This window comes from Drosophila simulans, chromosome 2R (assembly GCF_016746395.2).
Source record: "Drosophila simulans strain w501 chromosome 2R, Prin_Dsim_3.1, whole genome shotgun sequence".
Lineage (NCBI taxonomy): Eukaryota > Metazoa > Arthropoda > Insecta > Diptera > Drosophilidae > Drosophila > Drosophila simulans.
The window spans coordinates 4,722,321-4,743,836 of NC_052521.2; the positions used below are offsets into that span (position 1 = coordinate 4,722,321).

The 21,516-nt window shown below is 44.5% G+C and overlaps 1 protein-coding gene across 50 annotated transcripts in view; it reads right to left on the minus strand.

The window, feature by feature from the left end:
* The window catches only part of LOC6733350 (Down syndrome cell adhesion molecule-like protein Dscam2), a 62,373-nt gene that overhangs the window by 30,663 nt on the left and 10,194 nt on the right, over window positions 1-21,516 (minus strand). For 13 of the 50 annotated variants that reach the window (XM_039292249.2, XM_039292243.2, XM_044922713.1 and 10 more), the window contains exons 3-6: window positions 17,832-18,176; window positions 13,505-13,675; window positions 11,015-11,164; window positions 9,159-9,291 (exon numbers count right to left, since the gene is read on the minus strand). In XM_039292249.2, coding sequence (XP_039148183.1) covers window positions 9,159-9,291; window positions 11,015-11,164; window positions 13,505-13,675; window positions 17,832-18,176 — 799 coding nt within the window. Of the gene's footprint in view, window positions 1-351; window positions 476-2,604; window positions 2,726-3,391; window positions 3,513-4,013; window positions 4,138-4,209; window positions 4,334-5,228; window positions 5,353-5,434; window positions 5,559-6,029; window positions 6,154-6,252; window positions 6,377-6,460; window positions 6,585-7,065; window positions 7,193-7,279; window positions 7,407-7,491; window positions 7,616-8,508; window positions 8,633-8,728; window positions 8,853-8,950; window positions 9,075-9,158; window positions 9,292-9,809; window positions 9,934-11,014; window positions 11,165-12,351; window positions 12,523-12,659; window positions 12,819-12,921; window positions 13,093-13,504; window positions 13,676-13,782; window positions 13,945-14,055; window positions 14,218-14,341; window positions 14,504-14,636; window positions 14,808-15,263; window positions 15,426-15,789; window positions 15,952-16,124; window positions 16,287-17,831; window positions 18,177-21,516 lie in introns of all 50 variants that reach the window. The other 37 variants (XM_039292226.2, XM_039292230.2, XM_039292254.2 and 34 more) reach the window with 36 other exon arrangements.

Consider the following 21,516-nt stretch of genomic DNA (forward strand, 5'->3'; position numbering starts at 1 on the left):
AGCCTGACAAAGAAGAGCAAAGCTCTGACCCACAGATCGTGTGTAGGAAAACGAGTTGGAATCGGTGGAAAAGGTGGGAGCTCTGGCGCCGATGGGCTCTGCAAACAATATTAACCAATTTAGAAGTGACTAATCTCTAGGAAAACTGCCTGATTACGCCGGGATCAAAGCTAACCTCATTATGGGCACTGGAAACGCCTGCGCCTGGCAAAGCATCGCAAAACTTTGATCAACAGCGCGGGCATAGGAGAAGGAGTTGTAGTCGGAAGAGAAGGAAGGAGCTCTGGCACCAATGGGCTCTGCAATGTTTTTAAAGAGGATTAACCTAGAAGCCTGTTTACTGAAACTTGCCTAATGATGGGAACGGGAAACGCCTGAGCCTGGCACAAAAGCGCAAAACTGGCCTTAATCGACCGCTCGAAGATGCTGCCCTTGGAGTCACTCGAAAAGGTGGGAGCTTTCGCTCCAACGGGCTCTATAATAGATAAATGTAATATGTCTTTGGGATTCATTTCTATTTAAACCCTAACAGAACCAGTTGAGCAGCGTTGGATTGAATCGAATTACCTAAATATTGGTACGGGATAGGACTGGGCTTCGCAAGTTAGGGCCAATTCGCTATTTTTGGGCGACTGTATGGTGAATGTGGAAGCTACGCTGGGGAAACTGGGCGCCTTAAATCCCACAGGTTCTAAAGAGTTGACATTCATTAATAAGGAACTTATATGAAAACTGACTGAATTTTTGGGTTTACCAAAGTAAACAACTCGACTCATTTCAACATAAAGAAGTGGAGAATATTTAAATGTCAAATACCTATAAATGGGCACCGGAAATGCCTGAGCCTGGCAAAGCATTGCAAAGGTGAACTGGATCGGGACATTCTGCTGGAAGGCAAGTACTCCTGTGGGAACAGCTGGAGCCTTGGAACCAATGGGTTCTGCAAAGTTACACGTACAATTTTAACTCTAAAGAATACAATTCACATCTAACTGCTCTGAGTGCTGAAACTTTGGGCCTTTCTTCATCCAAAAAAACGGAAGTTACCTAAAAACTGGGACCGGAAATGCCTGAGCCTGGCAAAGCATGGCAAAAGTGGAGAGCAGTGGAACCTGTTGTTGAAAGACCATCACGCCTGTTGGAACCGACGGAGCCTTGGAACCAATAGGTTCTGGGAAATTTTAATAGGTTGGCATTATAATTAAGTTGTGGTCCAAACATTATACCACTAGTACCTTACTAACTGCCTGAATGTGGGGCTTACCTAATGATGGGCACTGGAAAGGCTTGGGCCTGGCATAGTAGGGCAAAAGCCGTGCCCTTTGACTTTTGCACCTCGATGAGCTTGTACTCGAGGGAAAAGGTGGGGGCCTTGGCGCCAACGGGCTCTGTGAATTAAGTCACCCATTAATTAAGCTAAACGCAAACAATAAACTGACTGAATGTGCTTGGGGGTCGACGAGAGTCATCAAATACTTTCCATTTAATGCGAAGCAACAAACTTTCACTTAGGCAGTGGACGTGACCCCACGAGGTCGCGAACCTGACCCGAATGGCGCGGAAAAACTTTAGCAACTAAGTGCAAAGAAAGAAGAGGGCGATAACTAATGCATATTTCCTTTCGGTCAAAGTTAAGGCCACGGACATGCGCAGAATCGCGCCCTCGAACACAAACAGCTGAGCGCGCAACAAGTAGAGGTCACCAGCGCCCACTCCGCCCCCTTCTCAATGTCACTCGACCTTAAGAAAGTGGCACAAAGCAACGGTTGTTGACCCACAAACGTGCGTTCATTCATAAACCGGTGTGCGAGCGAGACACATGCGATCCACAGCAGTCTGGGAGGGGTAATTGTTTGGGAAATTTCTGTGGATGCCAAGCATGCGCAGTGGCGCACTGCTCACTCACACCAGTGCACAACGAAAAAGGGGAAAGGGGAAGCACCCACACATGCACAGCCATGTGCACCGACTCTCCCTCTCTTTCCAGCTCTCTCTGTTTATGGTTTGTTTACGTAGCTTACTTTTCTGCGTACGGGAGTGTGGGGCAGTGCGCCTATTTTGTTTATGGTTTGCTTTGGTTTGCTTTGCGCGCGCATTTTTATGAATGGACCCTCCGCCCCCTCGAACTTCACCCTCCCCACCCAGTGTTCACCCACACAAAGCAACAAGAAATCTGAGGGCAGCAGTTCACACTTCTTATGCATAATTAATGTCACGTTGGAACGCTCGAAAAAAGAGGTCCGCCAGAATCTGCTAACCTGCTAATGGGCACCGGATATGCCTGAGCGGGACAAAGGAGCACTATGTCCATGTCGCGGTGCCTCTCGATCCCAGACCACTTGGTGTCCACCGCGAGCACGGGCGCCTTGGCCGAAATGGGCTCTGTGGGTTGATGGTAGTATTAGAATCTATCGTGGACATTGGAAGAATGTATGGGATAGGAAGTAAGCTCGCTATAAGGGATCTTCCTACGTGGTATTTGGTAAGCCCTTTAAAATGAATCTGAAAGGGGCAAACAAGAATCTTACTCCGTAGATGAGTAAACTCCTTAACAACCCTTGAGTTCTTAAGTTCACATAAGCGTAGTTTTTGAGTTCGGCTTACCGAAAACTGGGGGCCGGGAATCCCTGAGCGGGACAAAGTAATGATATTGTGTGCGCAACCATCAGTTCCAGCGGTTTTTGAACCAGGGCTGGAGTTCTGGGAGCTGTGCTCGAAATGGGCTCTGTGAAGAGATTACAGTGAAGTATTTATTATGGATCTATATCCTCATCTATAGCCTGATGTTGGTCTAAGGGCTGAACAGTACCCTATTAACTCTAAAAAAGCAGCTATGTAGCTGAAGCCTGCCTTTTAATTATTGTTATGTTCTTTTTCAGTCAAATATATATGAATAGCTGTTATAAATCGAACCTAAAGGCGGGAACTGGAAATCCCTGCGCGGGACAGAACAAAGCCAGATTGGTGGACAGCATCCGCTCGATCCAAGAGCGCTTTATGTCATTGGAGAGCAGAGTGGGAGCCTTACCGCCGACGGGTTCTACATATATGGATTTAACTTGTTGTAGTGTTATGTACTATGTTAAAAGAAATCGAAACCCAAGCCTGATGTTGGTTCAAGGTCCCCTACAGGAACTACAGAACCCACCTAAAACTAGGAGCTGGATAGCCTTGAGCGGGACAAAGTATTGCGGTGGCCGCCATGGACTCCACAATGTTGGGCTTATAGGTCAGAGCATTGATTTTGGGCGGACTACTGCTTACGGGCTCTACAAAAGTGAAAAGTTACAACATTATCAAAGTCCAAGGAAAGTAAGTGCTGGGAACTGTCTGAATGTGGGAATCACAAGAAGCAAAAAAAGGTATTTTCCTATTTTGAATGAAAACCGACCTAAAACTTGGCGCGGGATAGCCTTGAGCCGGGCACAATATTGAGAGATCGGTGTGACCAGGAACTACCAGAGGTCGAGATTGGAGAGGTGGCACCTTGGGAGCAGTGCTGGAAACCGGCTCTGCAAAAAGATTTCAATATGTGACTATAGAAGGTTCTAACCACACCTTACAACTGCCTGAATATTGACACTGATTCCTAATCTTTCCACTTTGATTACCTAAACACAGGCACCGGGTAGCCTTGAGCCGGACATAGAAGCGCCATGGTCGAGGAACCTGAATATGTCTTCATATCGAACTTCGCCAGAGATACCACTTTAGGCACTGTACTGCTTATAGGTTCTAAAAAGGTTAATAACACCATTTTACCAAAGGAAAACTATTGTGCATTGAAAACTTCCCGAATGTTGGACCTCACCTAAAAGCCGGCACTGGAAAACCCTGCGCAGGACACATTATAGAAACGATTTCGCCCAGCCGTACGTATTCTATATTGGTTTTCTGAATGAGAGCCACTCTGGGAGCAGCACCACTAATGGGTTCTGAAATATAATTCATAATATTCTATATTTCCAACACCGCCATAATTGAAAACTCCCTGAATGTCTGAGCAGAATCACCTGAAGAATGGTACCGGATAGGCCTGGGCTGGACATAGCAAGGTCCCACTGCCTGCTAAGGATATATCCACGTTCCGGGTCTTGTCACCGGAAGTGAGTCGTGGACCCACACTTCCCACAGGCTCTATAAAACAGAGGATATACAACACTAGAACTAAGTAAACCGGAAAACTGCCTAAAATGCGTAGGGATTTACCTAAAGAAGGGTACAGGATAGGCTTGACCAGGACAAAAGAGGGTGAAGGTGGAACCATTGCGAGCCTCGGCATTTTTCAGACGATTTTCTACACTGATCTTAGGCGCAACACTGCCCACAGGTTCTAAAAGAGATTGCCCATTTAGTAATACATTTGAATATTAAAAATTTAGTTTAAAGTCTGCCTGAACTCGGGATTACCTAAACGCTGGTACCGGATACGATTGAGCTGGACAAAAGAGGGTCAGGGTGGACTTGGATGCGGCACCAGCATCCCTAAGGCGTTCGCCAACACTAATTTTGGGACCTACACTGCCAACGGGCTCTGAAAGATAATGAATATTGAAAGTGCCAGCTAACCGAAGTCCAATGAAAACTGCCTGAGTGGAAATGGATGGGGCTCACCTGAATGCAGGAACCGGATAGGATTGGGCGGGCCAAATTTGCTCAAGTCGCCGTGCTTGGGAACCTCGGCGTCCTTGCGACGCTCACCCACACTGATCTTGGGCTGCACACTGCCCACAGGCTCTGGAAGCAATGGAAGTGGGGGTGAGAACCGGAAACCCGTGCTGAGATTGAAAACTGCCCAAGGAACTCGACACAATTGGAATCCACCTGCCCATTCAAGTAAGTTTTGCAGGGGAAGGGGTGATTGTGACACTGAATGGGTTAAATCGGGTGGCAGATTTGGACACAAAGCTAATTAGAGTTTGAAACCAATGAGGCTTGAGCACCGAGGCTGAGCTCTCTTGTAATTGGAAAACTTTGGGCATGCCGCACAATTTGACGGCAACAAGTCACTATACCTATAGAAGGGCACGGGGTAGGCCTGGGCAGGACAGAAAATGGCTATTGTCCTGTCCTGGCGGATGCTGTCGTGACTGAAGCCGTCCTTTTTATTGACACGTGGTGCCACGCTCCCCACGGGCTCTACAAATTTAAGATGGGGATTATGATGGGAATGAACTGCCTGGACTGCCTCGAAAGTATTGGATGTAAAGAGCTCGACAATGACCAACCTATAAACGGGCACTGGAAAGGACTGTGCTGGACATCGAAGGGCCACCATTCCGCCAATGGCAATACGATCGTGACTGAACTCATCGTTTTTATTCACTTTTGGCGCCACACTCCCAACGGGCTCTGAAAACAGTGCCGATTTACATAAGACCATCACAGCCTATGAAAACTACATGAATAAGGAAACCAGGGCACTCGACATTACCTATAAACCGGAACCGGAAATGCCTGAGCTGGACATTGTATGGAAATTGTCTTGGAGCTCTTTATGCGGTCGTGATTGAACTCATCCTTTCGATTTACACGGGGAGCAACACTACCAATGGGTTCTGTGGGATGTTTTGTCTTGGGTTAAATCAACTTAAATCTTAAGTGTTTACCTAAAAGCTGGGATTGGATACGATTGAGCTGGGCACAGCAAGGCCAAGGAGCTATTGGATTTGGCCACAAAGATGCCCACTTTATCCTTAATTTCAACCTTTGGTCCCACACTGCCAACGGGCTCTGAAATTATATTCTTATATTGCTTCTAAACATTCTACGGAATGGAAAGCCCGACCTGAAGGATTGTACTCAATGTTATTACCTAAACACTGGCATTGGATAACCTTGAGCCTTGCAGAGTAAATTCAAAGAGCTATTTGCTTGTCTGATATTCACACCAAACTTATCCTGCATATCAACTTTGGGCGCCACACTACCAACAGGTTCTGTAAGAAAGGTATATCGAATAGATACAACTAATGATCCCAATCTCATGAAAACCGTAGCCTGTGGGATGTACTCAGCAATGTGATTACCTAAATGCCGGCATAGGAAATCCTTGTGCCTTGCAGAACAAGTTCAAAGATCTATTCGAGCTCCTGATGGTGAAGTCCATCTTATCGTGCATATCAACCTTGGGTGCAACACTGCCCACGGGTTCTGAAAGGTTCAGTAAGAACTGCATGTACCATAGCACACCTATCAGCTAAAGGAAACTTTGAAAACTGCTTGAAGAAGACAGGGGAGAGATATTCCTACCTATAAGCTGGCATGGGATAGGACTGAGCTGGACACAGCAGACTTAAGGCTTGGCCCATAGGCTTGTCCAGCCAAGTGATGCGGTCTTTTACATCCACCTTGGGCGCTACACTGCCCACAGGTTCTGCAAATGGTAATAGTGCCGAATTCAATCTCCAAAAACACATGAGCATAAGTAGTTCTTCAAGAAAACTGCCTGAAAGCTTACCGAGCGCTTGGCATTGGAAAGGACTGAGCTGGACATAGCAGATTCAGGGAGATGCCCTTGGGCTTGTCGACCCACTTGATCCGATCGTTGGGATCCACTTTGGGGGCCACACTGCCCACAGGTTCTACAAAGATTTAAGGGGAGCTTGGTCAAGACATCACCCGATTTAGATTAACTGCCTAAGTGCTGGGACAAATCCTGACAGCTAGTACTCACCGGAAGGCAGGCACTGGATAAGACTGAGCTGGACAAACTATAGCTAGACAGCGATCCAGGCTCACCCGGGCGTAGTTAATCTCATCTTTAATATCAACTTTTGGGGCCACACTACCGACGGGTTCTGGGAAAAATTGACTCCTTAGTAGGCCATGCTAAGAAATACCTGAATGTGGGACAGGGGCATTTACCTAAAGAACGGCATTGGATACGACTGAGCTGGACAGATGAGAGCCTTGGAGGCCCCCATACGTGTCCTGGCAAAAGTAAACTCATCGCGAGTGTCCACTTTGGGAGCCACTGAGCCTACGGGTTCTGGGTTTAAGATAATTTCAAATTAATGCTTCTGCATACAAAAATGAATGTTGGAAGAGGGTAGCGAAACTAACCTAACAATCGGCACGGGGTATGCCTGACCAGGACATTGCATGGAGAAATCCTCGGATAGCCTCACTTGCAGCACTTGGAACTTGTCGTGCAGACTGGTTATTTTGGGCGGAACAGATCCAATGGGTTCTGGTTGTTTGAAACAATACTATTAGGGGAAATATTCCTCAAAAATCATCTACCTCGAATGCTGGGATAGAATGAAACGACACCCACCTAACGACCGGAACTGGATATGCCTGACCGGGACATTGCATCGCAAAGGAGCTTTCCAATTTAACCTGCATCAGTTGAAACTTGTCGTTGATATTGTTGATTTTTGGTGGCACTGAGCCAATGGGTTCTGAAACATCAAGTGTAATGAAATCCTCAGAATGTCCCAATTAAAAAAACAGTCTGAATTGGTGTTGGGATGGGCTACGTATTACCTATTAATGGGTACCGGAAATGCCTGACCAGGACATTGCATGGCGTACTTGGTGCCCAAAGACACCTCCATTGTGCGAACTCTTTCCAAGAGATTCAACTTTGGAGGAACCGAAGCAACAGGCTCTGAGCGAAACATATGCATGAGGCTTTAAAGACTGTGTACTAAACCCAGGAAATCTGCCCAAATGTTGGAAGCTGAGCAAGTAAAGACTACCTACCTACGTATATGCGGGAATGGGATATGACTGGGCTGGACATTTGAGGACAATCATGGGTCTGAGCTGGCTAAAAAACCACATCCCAATAAACCTAATAGAATAATCACTTAAACAGCAGTGTCCTGAATTCGAATACCGCCCTGTAAATTATAAATGTTCCCAATTGCTGGCATGCAAACCTGTGGGCTGGAATCGGATATGACTGCGCCGGACACAGTAGGGCGATTCCGATTCCCCGGGAAATCTCGCGTGTCTGCAGTTTGTCTTGAACATTTATTTTCGGCTTGACAGAGCCAACGGGTTCTACGGGCAAAACATGAAGGAGAGTCACGGAAAAGCAAGGAAAACTGTCTGTTGATGTTGTTAGGAAGGGGAAACCCACCTGAAGGACGGGGTGGGATACGACTGGGCCATGCACAGGAGCGAATAACTGCTGGCCAGCTCAACATCTATGAACTGGTGCTTGTCTTGGGGATTCACTTTGGGTCGGACACTGCCCACGGGCTCTAAAATTTAAAGATGTTTGCCCTTATTGCAACTGACTGAATGTGCTCGGGTTTTAATTCAAAGTAAAACCTCACTGAATCTTACTTGAAAACCGGCATGGGATACGCTTGCACCGGACACTGAATGTTGAAGCTAGTTCCGCTCTGGATCTCCATCATCTTAAAGCGCTCTAAGAAGTTCAACTTGGGCGCCACACTGCCAACGGGTTCTATACAAAGTCGTAAATTAGCTATCCCCATGTGGAAGCAGATATCTTTTTCTTGAATGTTGGGCCTAGGAGTTGAAAGTTACCTAGATATTGGCTGTGGATACGCCTGGGCCGGACATAGCAGACTCAAGCTCAGCAATCTCTTGACCTTCACATGCTTCAAGTCATCGGAATTGGAGATCTTAGGACTGACGCTACCAATTGGTTCTGCAAGGTTAAATTCGTTTCGGTTTCGTACAAGATTCCTAACCCAATTGTAAACTGCCGAAGTGGAAGTCAGGGACATACTTGTGGAGCATTTACCTAAAGAAAGGCTGTGGATACGCTTGAGCTGGACAAAGGATACTCAAGTCCTGGCTGCTTTTTCCCTTAAGATGCTTGAAGTCCTCACCAGTACTTATCTTCGGGCTGACTGTGCCAACAGGCTCTATAAGGAAGAATAGTTCCGGATTGCTCAAACCACTACAAGATCATTTTGTGCCTGAGATGGGAAGGGACTGACTGAATTAAAACAGCTGATTTTACCTATACACCGGCACGGGATAAGCTTGAGCTGGACAGAGTAGCGTAACACTATCCTCCTGCCTAATCCTCACCGTCCGCGAATCGTCGCCTGACGTGAGCTTTGGCCCAACGCTGCCAACGGGTTCTTAAAGGAGGTTTCAGATATAAGTTAACCTTTTAGATTCTAAGCCCTGCCTGAAGTTGGGCATAAAATGCGTAGGATTGTTACCTAAAGAAGGGCACTGGATAGGCTTGAGCCGGACACATCAGCGTAACGCTACCCATCTTGGGAACCCGAGTGAGAGTTATGTGCTCCTGATTGCCATTGCCACTGAGCTGAGGACTTACACTGCCGACCGGTTCTGTCGAATTCGGGGTATTAATAGAACGGAAACATAATCTACATGTGTAAGCCTAAGTGTTGGGTTGGGTTTACCTAAAGAAGGGCACCGGATAAGCCTGAGCCGGACAGAGAAGAGTGGCACTTGCGGCCAGATACACCCGGAGGATTCGCGACTCATCGCCGCTGGTCAAACGGGGTCCAATACTGCCAACAGGCTCTGGGAATTCGGAAAAGGTAACCCAATATTTAATTCTCGAAAGGAACACCTTCAGTTGGGATAGGCAGATGGGCGAAAGTCTTACCTAAAGACTGGCACTGGATATGATTGAGCTGGACACAAGAGGGTGCTGGCTTGGCCCGCAGAGAACTGAAGCACCTTAATGTCATTACCAGAGAGGAGTCTGGGCCCCACACTCGCAATGGGTTCTTGAAAGAGGGAGCGGGTGGATTAAGCTAATAACTGGCATATTACTCAGGTGCAATCTCAATTGGAAACTGGCGCAAGTTGGTCTGGGTCTGGATGGATATTAGTCCTACCTAAACAGGGGAGCTGGATAAGCCTGGGCAGGGCATAGAAGGGTTTGACTAGAGCCTTCGTCTCCCGTGAAACTGCTGCTGGTCAGAGTATTGGGAAACTTGGGCGAAACTCTGCCAACTGGTTCTGTGAATGAAGCGAAATAGTTCAAAGTTAATAGCCTTACATAGTACAATGCCAATACGATATATGGAAGATATGGAAGTATGGAAGGACTGTGAAGTGACTTACCTTGGGCGCAGTTCAAAGGAGAATAAGAAGTGAAAGTTGCCAACGATTGGGACTTGAATTATTTCTAAGACCTGGCGTTTCAGTTGACTCGGATATCTTAAAGAACGGACCACACCTACTCTATTTGGCTTTGTTTCAAGCTCTCAGCATTGTCGAGTACCCTATCCCAACATTCAGGCAGTTTTCAATTTAGACTTAGGCTACAGCAACAATTCTTTTCGGAAATATCATTTTAAATATTTACATTCTTAATAATTCAATATTATTTATTTGTGTTGTACATATGGCATTTGTAAGTTTAAGGTACGCAAAGAAAGAGATTTTAAGCAAAAAATCTTTTTGATTGCATTCTAGAAAAAGTCAAGAATTGTTGCGTGCTTTTTGTTCAAGTTAAATTTGTTTGGAAACTGCAATCAATATTTTGCTTCAAATTGCATTACGTTATTTGAGTGCAAAATCCAAACAATTTGACATTAAATTTATGTGTTCAAAAATATTTGAAATATGATAAGTTTTAAATTTTTTTACGCTAGAATTGCTTTTTGTTTTATCTTAAGCAAATATAAATTGAATATTATTAAAATGCTTAATATGTCAATTTTTCAAATACTTAGTGAACACATGAGAATAGAAACAAATCAATATTAATAATATTTATTTTAATACTTGATTTGTATCTTTTCTCTTTGAGCTGCACATGAGAAAACTCCAAAAGATACAAATTGTATTGGGATAACACAAATGTTGTATTTCTCTAATAGTTCAAAGTTTACAAATTAATTTAAACTTTGTATCTTTTGAATTTTACTCTACAGCAAAAGAAACTTCAGTTATCGATGATGTTGCAAGAATTTTATATGAATGGAATTTGTTGCGTAAATATTATTATTAAGTGCCAAATTGGTTTGAAGAACACAATAACTGAAGTTTTTGGTTTGGGCTAGCATTATCATATTGGCCAACCAGGCGGACTTACCTGTGATGACCAATCGTCCTTTTGTGGCACTCAATCGGGTTTCTCCGGTCAGACGATGTTTGGTTCGGCACTGGTAGCTCTTGTATCCATCCTCGGGTCCAACCTCACGGATGTGCAGCTCTCCAGAGGGCAATACCAGATACTTTCCATCTGATATGTCGATAAGTGCAGATAGATAATAAAGAATATGTTAGTGATGACTTGTCGGCTAACTTAACTTACTAGCAATACAGTACGGCAAACAAAATCAATTGACTAGCATGCATTCATGCAATTGAATTAATTCGCTCTACATTTAAAAGCCACATGGCTGGTAAACATTTTTTTTTTTTTTAATTTTTTTTTGTTATTTTTAATTGTGCAAAAACTGACTTGCAACTTGACCATGCAATGTGACTTTGAAATGATTAAAAATAAGTTAATATCTATAGACTAAATGAGAAGCCCTTGTAGTTATTTCGCACATGTTCGATTAAAAATGGAATTTGTAATTAATTTGATTCATTTTTGTTATTTTTGTAAGCAAGTTTAACTACTAAGCTTTTTAGGATCTCCTTTAGTCTTATTTTAGGAACTGTGCTAAAATTTTGATTTCAATCGAACTTGTTTTAACAAAGTTCCATAAACATTTACTATACACCAACAATGCCAAGAGTTTGTAGTATAAACAAACAGAATCGAACCGGAAAGATTGATTGCAATCTATTTACATTTCGAATAGAGATACATTTTTACAATTCAAATAGTTTAAGTTGATTCCTTCGATCGCGATTCTCCAAATTCCATGGCATTGTGCTTAATTCTAGGCATGCGTGAAACAAAAATGCCAATAATCTTAGATGAAATGCATGTTACACATTATATATACTCGTATCTTTATGGTATATATATTTACAGCAATGTTGGATTATTCGTTTGAAATGATATGTATCTACAAATTGTTACGTGGTCAATGGGTTATTAGCATTTTTGCATTTATTTACACTACGCTACTTTATCAACGTATCTACGTTCAACTACATGAAGGGGTTTCGTCTTCTTTTGGGCAAGTCAGGAGCGACCCATGGATTTTTGGAGGGGAAAACTAAAAAGGGTTGGGATGGGAAAACAAAAATAAAAAGAAAAAACATAACAAAAAAAAGGCGGACAGAAAGAAAGAAAGAAAGACACAAAGAAGGCCATTCAAAAGCCTAAGCAGCGCTGAACGTGGAGAACTTCTTTTACAGAGCTCTAAAGCAACCACATCGAGACCAGATCGAAGCGAACCGAATTGGATGGGGGGCGCAGGATGTTACGGAGGAGTGGGCAATGCGAGAGCTCTTAGTCTGTAAATTTACCGCTTTCCGCGATATCCTCCTGGGGATAGATAACTCGCTCCTCGTCCTCCACCCACGAATCGACCACTATGAAATCGGCCACAAAACTGGGAATGTGGCACTTTAGGATGGCGCTATTGCCGCGGAGTATGGACTCGTCCATGACATTGACGGTGTAGGATTGTGGCACAACTGCAAAGTGTACGAAGACATTGATTGAGTGAGTGGGACGTGGGGTTAAATCATAAGGATAAAAGAGGCGTCTGAAAGAGGATCCCCATTCATGTAACTGAGCAAACGGCACAACTCTACGAGACTCGGGCTCCTACCAGTTATGTTCTTCGTGAAGACCTCGCCCTCGGTATCGATCCAGTCGGTTATGTCTATGTGATCCGCCACAAAGGAGGGCGTCTGGCACTTGAAAATGGCCGCATTGCCCTTGATCACATACTCGTCGTAGACTTGCGACTCGAAGAACTGCTTCACCACTGCAAGACGGGAGGTGAGAAACTAAAATCGGGACTGGGAAGGGTCGCTGGGTTGAAGGTTTCGTACTCTAACTAAGCTAATGCCGAAAGTCGTATTGATTACCAACGGAGTCGTCCGGGAGGGGCCGCAGGATCTCCACGCCCTCCTCGTCGATCCAACCCTCGACATCGATGAAGTCTGCCACAAACGAGGGCACCAAGCACTTTAGGGTGGCGGAGTTGCCACGCAGCACAAACTCATCTATGACCCGTGTCTGGTAGAACTGGTGGACAACTGAAGGAAATCAGAGCGAACTTGGTGAAATAATAACTGAAGTGAACGGGGATGGGTTTCTGGATAGCTATAGAGGAGCCTGAGAGAGCTACGGCAAAGAAACCTGGCCAAGTACCCGTCTCCGCGGCATTGTTGGGATAGTAGTTGCGACCCTCCGAGTCCAGCCAGAGATCGACGAACACGAAGTCGGCCACGTAGGAGGGAATCTCGCACTTCATCACCACTGAGTTGCCCCTAATGACGTACTCATTGTCCGCCTCCGATTCATAGCTTTGGATGACCACTACGCCGATAGAAAAACAAAGGAATAACTTAGTGTAAAAGACGGGTTTGGGGGTTGGGAGTCAAGGACGAGGAAGTTGGGACCTAGTGCTGCACTTAACCGAAGAAGTATGTTTTGCTTGAACTGTACCATAGGCGTCGGTGGCATTGTTGCGCCACAACTCCATGCCCTCCTCGTCCACCCAGGCCTCAACCTGCACGAAATCGGCCACGAAGGAAGGGATCTTACACTTGACCACCGCCGCGTTCCCTTTAATTACGTACTCATTCTCGGCCTCGGTTATGTAGAACTGTGAAACGACTTTGAATCGAATAAAATAATAAGTAAATGGAAAAGAGGGGATCACTGGGAATGGAGCTGGTGGAAATTAAGCATAAAACTACTGGATGAACATCTTTGCCTCGCACCGTAATTGTCCGAAAAGGACAAGACATTGCCCTCATCATCGATCCAGGACTCAACTCGAACAAAATCAGCCACGAACGACGGGATGGAACACTTCAGAACGGCAGCATTACCCCTGATAACATACTCGGTCATAATCTCCGCCTCATAGAACTGATTGACAACTGCAAAGGTGTGCAATAACGAAATATAGAAAAGGGTGAGATAGGATGGGATAGGAATGAAACCCCCACAAAGCGTTGCCGTTGCCATAATTTTTGACTCTGCGGTAATACCATAGTTCTCAGAGGGACGCAGTTCGGTGCCCTCTTCATCTATCCAGGACTCGACACGCACAAAATCGGCCACGAACGACGGAATGGAACATTTCAGAACCGCCGCATTGCCCCTGATGACATACTCCATCAGGATATCGGCGCCATAAAACTGATTCACAACTGCGATTCAAAATGGGGTAGAGTGGTGAAATGAAACAGAAGCTGAAGCAAATTGAAATGGGGAAGGAATGGGATTGCTGCTTAGGACTAACTTTTTAATAGTTTCAACGGTGCGGAACTGTACCAAAATCCTCTTCCGGAGCGTACTCAGTGCCGTCACTGGCCACCCAGGCCTCGACCCGCAGGAAATCGGCCACAAAACTGGGAATAGTGCACTTCAACACCGCCGTATTGCCGCGGATAACGTACTCGGAAACAACCTCAGCCTCGTAATACTGATTCACGACTGTAAAGCAAGAGTTTTTATGAGGAGGAAGCAAAATGAAATGAAATTGCTAATGGAAAGAAGTGGGGTGGGTGCGGGATGGGCTCTGGATTATCCTACATAACCATTAAGTTTCGCTATGGTGCATGTGTACCCGTTCCCTGTTGATCGCCTAGCGAGCCGTAGAGCTGACCCTCTTCGTCCTGCCAGGATACGACCTGCACAAAGTCCGCAACGAAGGATGGAATCGAGCACTTCAGCACCGCTGCATTGCCTCTTATGACGTACTCGTTGTTGACCTCCGATTCGTAGAACTGCTGCACAACTGGAGGTGAGTTCACATAGCCACTGATTACATAATGATGCGATGGTACGGAGGGAAAGATGGGGAATGGGGCGCCTACAGAACCCAAGTTTAAGTCCAAGCCTTGCGTGCGGCGGGCGTGTGAAAATGTGAAGCTAGCTAATTGAAACGAGAGTGTCTTCTAACAGTGCAGACAATATCGCGGAGTGCACTTAATGGGACCCTAAGCGCAATCAGCTCGCGAGCTCCGCGCTTCCCTGAGAAAATCTCCGGGCAAGAGGTTAATAATGGTTTTGATAACATGGCTCATCAACACGCAGTCACCCGAGATAGCGAAGATAAACGCATAAAAGTAAACATAATAGATGCAGGAGGGAAAATGGTTAGGTACTTATCCATAATTCTTAGGTGGCACGCAACTGTACAAACCCTATGTATAGCTAGCCCAAAATGTAATCAAAAAGTTGGCCAACAAACCGTATTCGCTGCCTGGCAGAAAGTCCTCGTTCTGATCGGTGTGCCAGGAGACAACGCTCACAAAATCGGCCACAAAGGAGGGGATTTCGCATTTCAGTACCGCCGCATTGCCGCGTATAACATAGGCCTTATTTACATCGGTGTCGTAGTATTGGGCAACGACTAAAACAGCAATGACAGCAATCAAATAAATGCGTTTACGTAATAAAACCGAAAGGAAATCAAATTCGGGTAGAACTGAAAACGAAACTCTGACGAATTGTGAAAGCTACGACGAGGGAGCGAAGGATTCTCAACTGGTTTCTGCCTAGCCAGTGTTGGTTAATAAGTTATTCTTTGAGTTCGGTGTGTTGTATATTTTACAGGATTTGGTAATTAGTGTTGCAAGTTTTCCCGTTAACTGCCCTTGCACTGTGCACAAGTGTTTCTGTGAGTTTGGCTTTTTTGCAGTGTTGTACAGTAGTGGTTAAGGTAGTGCTATTTTTCTAAAAGCTCACAAACAGAGACAGTTCTTCTAGTCACACACCATATTCAGTGCCTGGATAGAAATTCTCTTGCTCGTCACTATGCCAGGATATAACATTCACGAAATCGGCTACAAACGACGGTATATCGCATTTCAATATGGCGGAATTGCCGCGGATGACAAATGCCTTGTGTATATCTTCTTCGTAGTGTTGGGAAACGACTAAACAGGTAGGAGAAACGATAATAGTGGTGAGATTCAGATTAAAATAAGGAATGAATGAATTATGGAATGCAGGGATTTTCTGTGAAACTAGCGGAATCGCGACCCCAGCATGCTTTTAGTAGAGCAAAACTACTCATGTATCCTATCTGCATCTGCAGCTCGGATCGCACCGTATTCCGCGCCCGGGAAGTAGTTCTCCTCCTCATCGGTGTGCCAGGACACCACTTCGACGAAATCGGCCACGAACGATGGAATCAGACACTTGATGACCGCCGAGTTGCCTCTTATAACGTGCTCCTTGTTAACATCCGCCTCGTAGTACTGGGCAACAACTGGGAAAAGGCCGATTATTACCTACTATGTCCAAAACATTCTCACAACCTTGAAAGTGCTTAGGAGCTGAGTTCCTGGAAAAATCTGGCTTTGTATACGACCTTCTGGTCGGAAATTCATTAAACGAAAAACCCCGAAACTATCATCGCGCCGCTGCTTGACAGGCAAAAGTTAATTTCAATTAACCAAAATATTCTTTACGCCAGCCCGTGTTCAGGGTGTAGACCATAACTCATTTCGGCCAACTAGCTGCGGGCCGGCCGGGCAGAATGTTTTCCTCGTCTGCGCCTTATTCACACATAAGCATACTATAAAATGATAAATTCCTCCGGTTAATAGCAAGCGAAAGCAAACGACAATAATGATGTCAGGCTTCTGGAACGGGGGGCGCATAGGTCGGGAGGTGAGCTGAGGTGGTGGCTGGGATAGGTGTGCTGGCTAATTGCCAGGGAACACGTCAGCCGGCGATGAGTAAGCGGGTGGCATGGCTCCGTCATAATTAGCTAAAATGTGCTCAAGTCTGGCCCATTTAGGGATGGCTCCATGGAAGCGGAAGTGACTGATATCCAGGGGAGTTGGGTCTGGTCCATAACTCGATCAGCTGGCAACCCGTCAGCCCCACGGTGTGCGCTAAATAGACTGACAGTTTCATCATCTTCTTCATCATCGTCGTCGTCGCAGCTGCCACATCTTCCAGAGGAGGTGTTAAAGGTTGCTGAACAGACATGCACGGGCATGACAGGTACAGTTGCCGACAAAACATTGCAACAGGAAGTGAAGCAGCGAAAACGAACCGATTAAACTGAAATGCCAACTTGCATTAAACTCCCCTAAACGTTGCAGAGTTCGACTAAGAAATGTGTGAAAATGAAAGCGTGCGGAAAACTTTGGCAATTCGCAGAGCATTCGATGGAAATCCCGTGAAAACTCGGTTTTAATTGCCGCAGCCGGTGCAACAATAAGTCAAACACAAGGGGTTAAAGACTGCAGAGAGCGACTTGGCGGCACGCAAAGGCAAGCGGCAACTTTTAGCTATCAAAGTGCCAAGTAGTGGAGATACGAAACCAACGCAGATGGGTCTTCATTTGGGTGAACCTGTAAAAAGAAAGGTAAACTCAGGGCAGTGCAAAGTCACCTGTTGGTTTCCTAATTCATGAATTTAAATGAATTTAAAATTATATTTAAATGTAATTTTCTGATTACTACATTTCACTTTCTACCGACTTTAAAATAATTAGTTATTTTAACTCGCAGCATTTGCAACTCGTATTGTTGATAGCAAATTTGTATTAAACATCTGTTATATCTACACTCCAAATTTAATTAAAAGATGTAAATCAGACAATATTTGTAATATTTTATATATTAATATATAATATTTTTTGAAACATTAAAGATATTCTTCAAGAATTACTTTCTTTGTCAATAACTTTTTTATGAACACCAGTGAAAACATCGACTTATTGTGCTTATAACTGGGATATATCCCGACCAACATTCACTTTGCACTGCCCCTGGTTTACCTCAGAACCCTGACAACTTACCGGCTCGCACATGGACGTCCCGGGAGATGATGGATCCGAACTGGTTGCGGGCCAGGCAGGCGTACACCTGGGCATGGACCTCCTGGCGGTAGTCCTCGGCGCGGAATGGGGGGAAGACCAGCTTGCCGTCGGATGAGATCTGACGCAATCCGGGCACATCACCCACGGCGGTACCGTCGCTCCTGATCCAAATAATCTCGGGCATGGGGTTGCCGCTGGCCTTGCACTCGATCTCTGCACCCGTGGAGTTGGAGAAGTCAATGCGGTTGGTGGGCTCCTTGAGGAAGACGGGTCCTTTTTGGTCGGCATCTGGGGGATTGGCAGCCAGGGTCTGACTACCACAAGCTAAAATGTAACAAAGAGCAAAGCGACCAATAAGTAAATATATGTACTATTTTGTAAAATGTTTAGATTTGAACTAATAAAGTAGATTTAAGCTAGTGTTCTTCGTCACTACGTGGATTGTGGTCCGCAGTGATATCTCTAAATCTATTTGTATTTCTACATATATTTCTAATTTGATGTAGTTGTCAGCCATCCCTGCATTTGATCAACAAACACTGGCCTACGCTCTATGGTCAGAACTTCCGCAGCGGAAGTGCATTCTCATATTCATGTCAACAGTGTGGCTATTGTTCCATCCATGGCTGTTTGACAATTGAGGGCCATGGATCAGTGACTCCTCGGCGCTGCACGGCCAACAAAAGCTGTGTTCCATTCCATAGCTTCTCTGCCAAACCAGCCACAGTTCCACCTCCAGTTCCACCCATCGCCCCTGAGGACAAACAAAAGACCAGCAGGCTGAAAATCGTTCGTTGACACTTTGCAGACTCCACCCACTCCCCCACTGGGTTTCATTTGTTGATGCCGTCACTTTGCATTGGCAAACGATTCCAGACCTCGTGTATGCATCGTCATGGCGCTCGGAATTTCCCCCATCCTCCATTTCCTATTACCACAAGGTGTTGACAAATTTCTCTGTGGTGACACGCCCACCCAACGCCCCTTCCCCATAAATATTGTTCGGATGCAATTCTCGGTGCGTATGGATGCAATTTGCCTACGGCAAAAGCTATTGTAGGCTTAGCTACTTCTCTGCAAGTAATTTGTATGCTTCGTTCAACTTAAGAACCCATATATCAACTGAAGAATATATGTTTAGAATGCGGAAAAACATTTCCTATAACTAGAGATATTCCAATTAGCTCTAATTATTTACATCCATTTATATAAGAATGCTCAAAGGCATAGAATAATTATAGTTCAGTTTTTAAGTAAACTGAAACCAATAAAAATCGTATGAAATTGAAACATAATATTGTTTATTAATTGTTAATTGAATAATGTGATTGTAATGAACAACTGAAAATTCGAATAGATTACTATCGCAGTATCTAAGTGTTGTAAACGGAATAACTAAATCAATTAATATCATTTAAGATTTCAGTTAAGTGGAAAATAAGGAAGCCACTCCGGAAACGTTGCTTTCTTATTTAATTATACTTAATTTCCTTCCGAACAATACAAATTTTGTATACAGTGCAAGCATGTTAGTAAGTGTCATTTGAATGCATTTGTTAAAAAAAATTATTGTGTGTATATACTTTTATCCCTAAAGTAAAAGTTTGAACCTCACTTTTAAATAAAATATGAACCACATTTTTGACTAAATATTTCCTAATAAATAATAATAGAAATACAATATATATTTTAAATGCAAGCTGAACTATAATTGCAGAACAGACTGTATCGGCAAACACTCAAAATTACATAAATATTTATATATATTTTCCAGCATATGGTGGCCATTCGGAATACAGATCGTAAAATCTTGGATGGATTGTGCGAAAAAAAACATCAAAAACAGTGGGTAGTATAGGGAAAGGAAATAAGAAACACGCAGAGCAAATTAAATATTGCAACTGTTGAGCAGAACTGAAATCATTTAAAAGGAGATACTAAAATTCCGGAAACTGCATCCTTTATGTCTCATATCCAATACTCCACTTCTTGGATTTGATTTTATATAATGTTCTCATTTAAGTTACACCTGCTCCCAGTTTTAGTTTTGTTTCGAACTGCAGAAAAAGTAGCAGGTGTTTTTTATTTTACCTTTTTTCGCTTCCAAGCCCAAAGCTCTGCGAACAAAAACACGCAGAACGAAACCGGTTAGGAAGCCGGCTTTAAAGAGCAAAAAAAAAAAAGTAAAGTAAAAAAGTAAAATAAGGCAAATCATAAGCAAAAGCATTTGGTGGCAAAAGCAGAACTGCGATGTCAACGGCGGCAAAACTCAAGCTAATCAAGCACTTGAATTTTTGTGTGCTGAATTCGTTAAGTTTTTCGCCTCGCAATTTTCCACTCAAGCTGGCAATTTGCAAAATGCGATGATAATTCTGCCGCGAAGATGAAGATAATGGTGAATCTAAGGTCACTTTATCAAGTTTAAGAGGGCGAGTGACTCAGCGTGAGGTGCTCGAATTTATATCGTATTTAACTAGTAAGAAAATCAACTGGTAAAACTAATAATGAACTTCAGGTAGAGGAGTGCCTCAGAAATATAGAAATAAAGATAGAAACACGCACTTCGAGAGGTGCAAACAATTACTAAGCTGCGTATATTTCACACGCATTAAAAACATACGTATTATTATCGATATGTATTTCTTCGACATCTAAGGACCACAGCCCACCTAATTAACTTATTTCCAAAACCCATAACACCCCTTAAGCTAGGAAATTGGAAGCTAATAACATCCGGCTAAACAAAAACAAAGGGCCTAAAAGTTCAATAGGCACACACGCATGCCCCGCCCATCGAAATGCGTTCACATCACGCACTCTTGTCATCGAGGTCAGGAATGGAACTGAAAGGAACTGCCCAGGATGGATGGATGCCTCCCACCCCAATCGAATGTAGTATACCCCTTCCAAAAACCCAATGAATCTCGAATCTTTTTCACCGCGATTCCGACCGGTAAAAGACAGAAACATCTGCTCGGGAGCGCAGAAACCAGTTCGACAGCTGTTCGGCGGAGGAGTACAGCGGGATTGGGAGAACAGGTATCGCTATCGGTGTCTCAATGCCAGCGTTACCCACTCATTCATGCGAATCGCACGGCATTTACCCCACACACACACTGCTCACGATCAGTCACAGTATACAAAACATTACCTACTACTGGTGTGGACATATTAATGAAAATACAATTCAGCTACACAGGGGAAAATCGATTAAAATGTAGGTCTACTAAACATACCAGTGTTAATTAATGTTATATGAAGCAACCGTGTTCAGTCTCGTTTCAAATGTAACTAATTTTCCAGTGCACAGAAACCAACTAATTGTGTAATGCGTGACACACTTAAGTGCAGACGCACTGCCCACGCGATTCTAACAGGTATCTTTCTGGCTGAATAGACGCCTCCAACTGCCGGCAAGTGCAAGTCACCCGTGGAAAGGTCCGAGACCGCAAGCTGCCCGCAACTCACCCGTCCACCTCGCAGGCACTCAAAAGATGACAGGGAGTCACGGTGACGAAACGCCGCACTCGACAGAAGCTGACAACGGGAACACCGGAGGCTAGGGAGCAGTGAAACCGCAGCCAGGTGCGAAAACCGGGAGCGGAGGAAAACGCCGTTAAGTCGACAGGAGGCAGAAGTGGGACGAACTGGAGCAGACCACGCG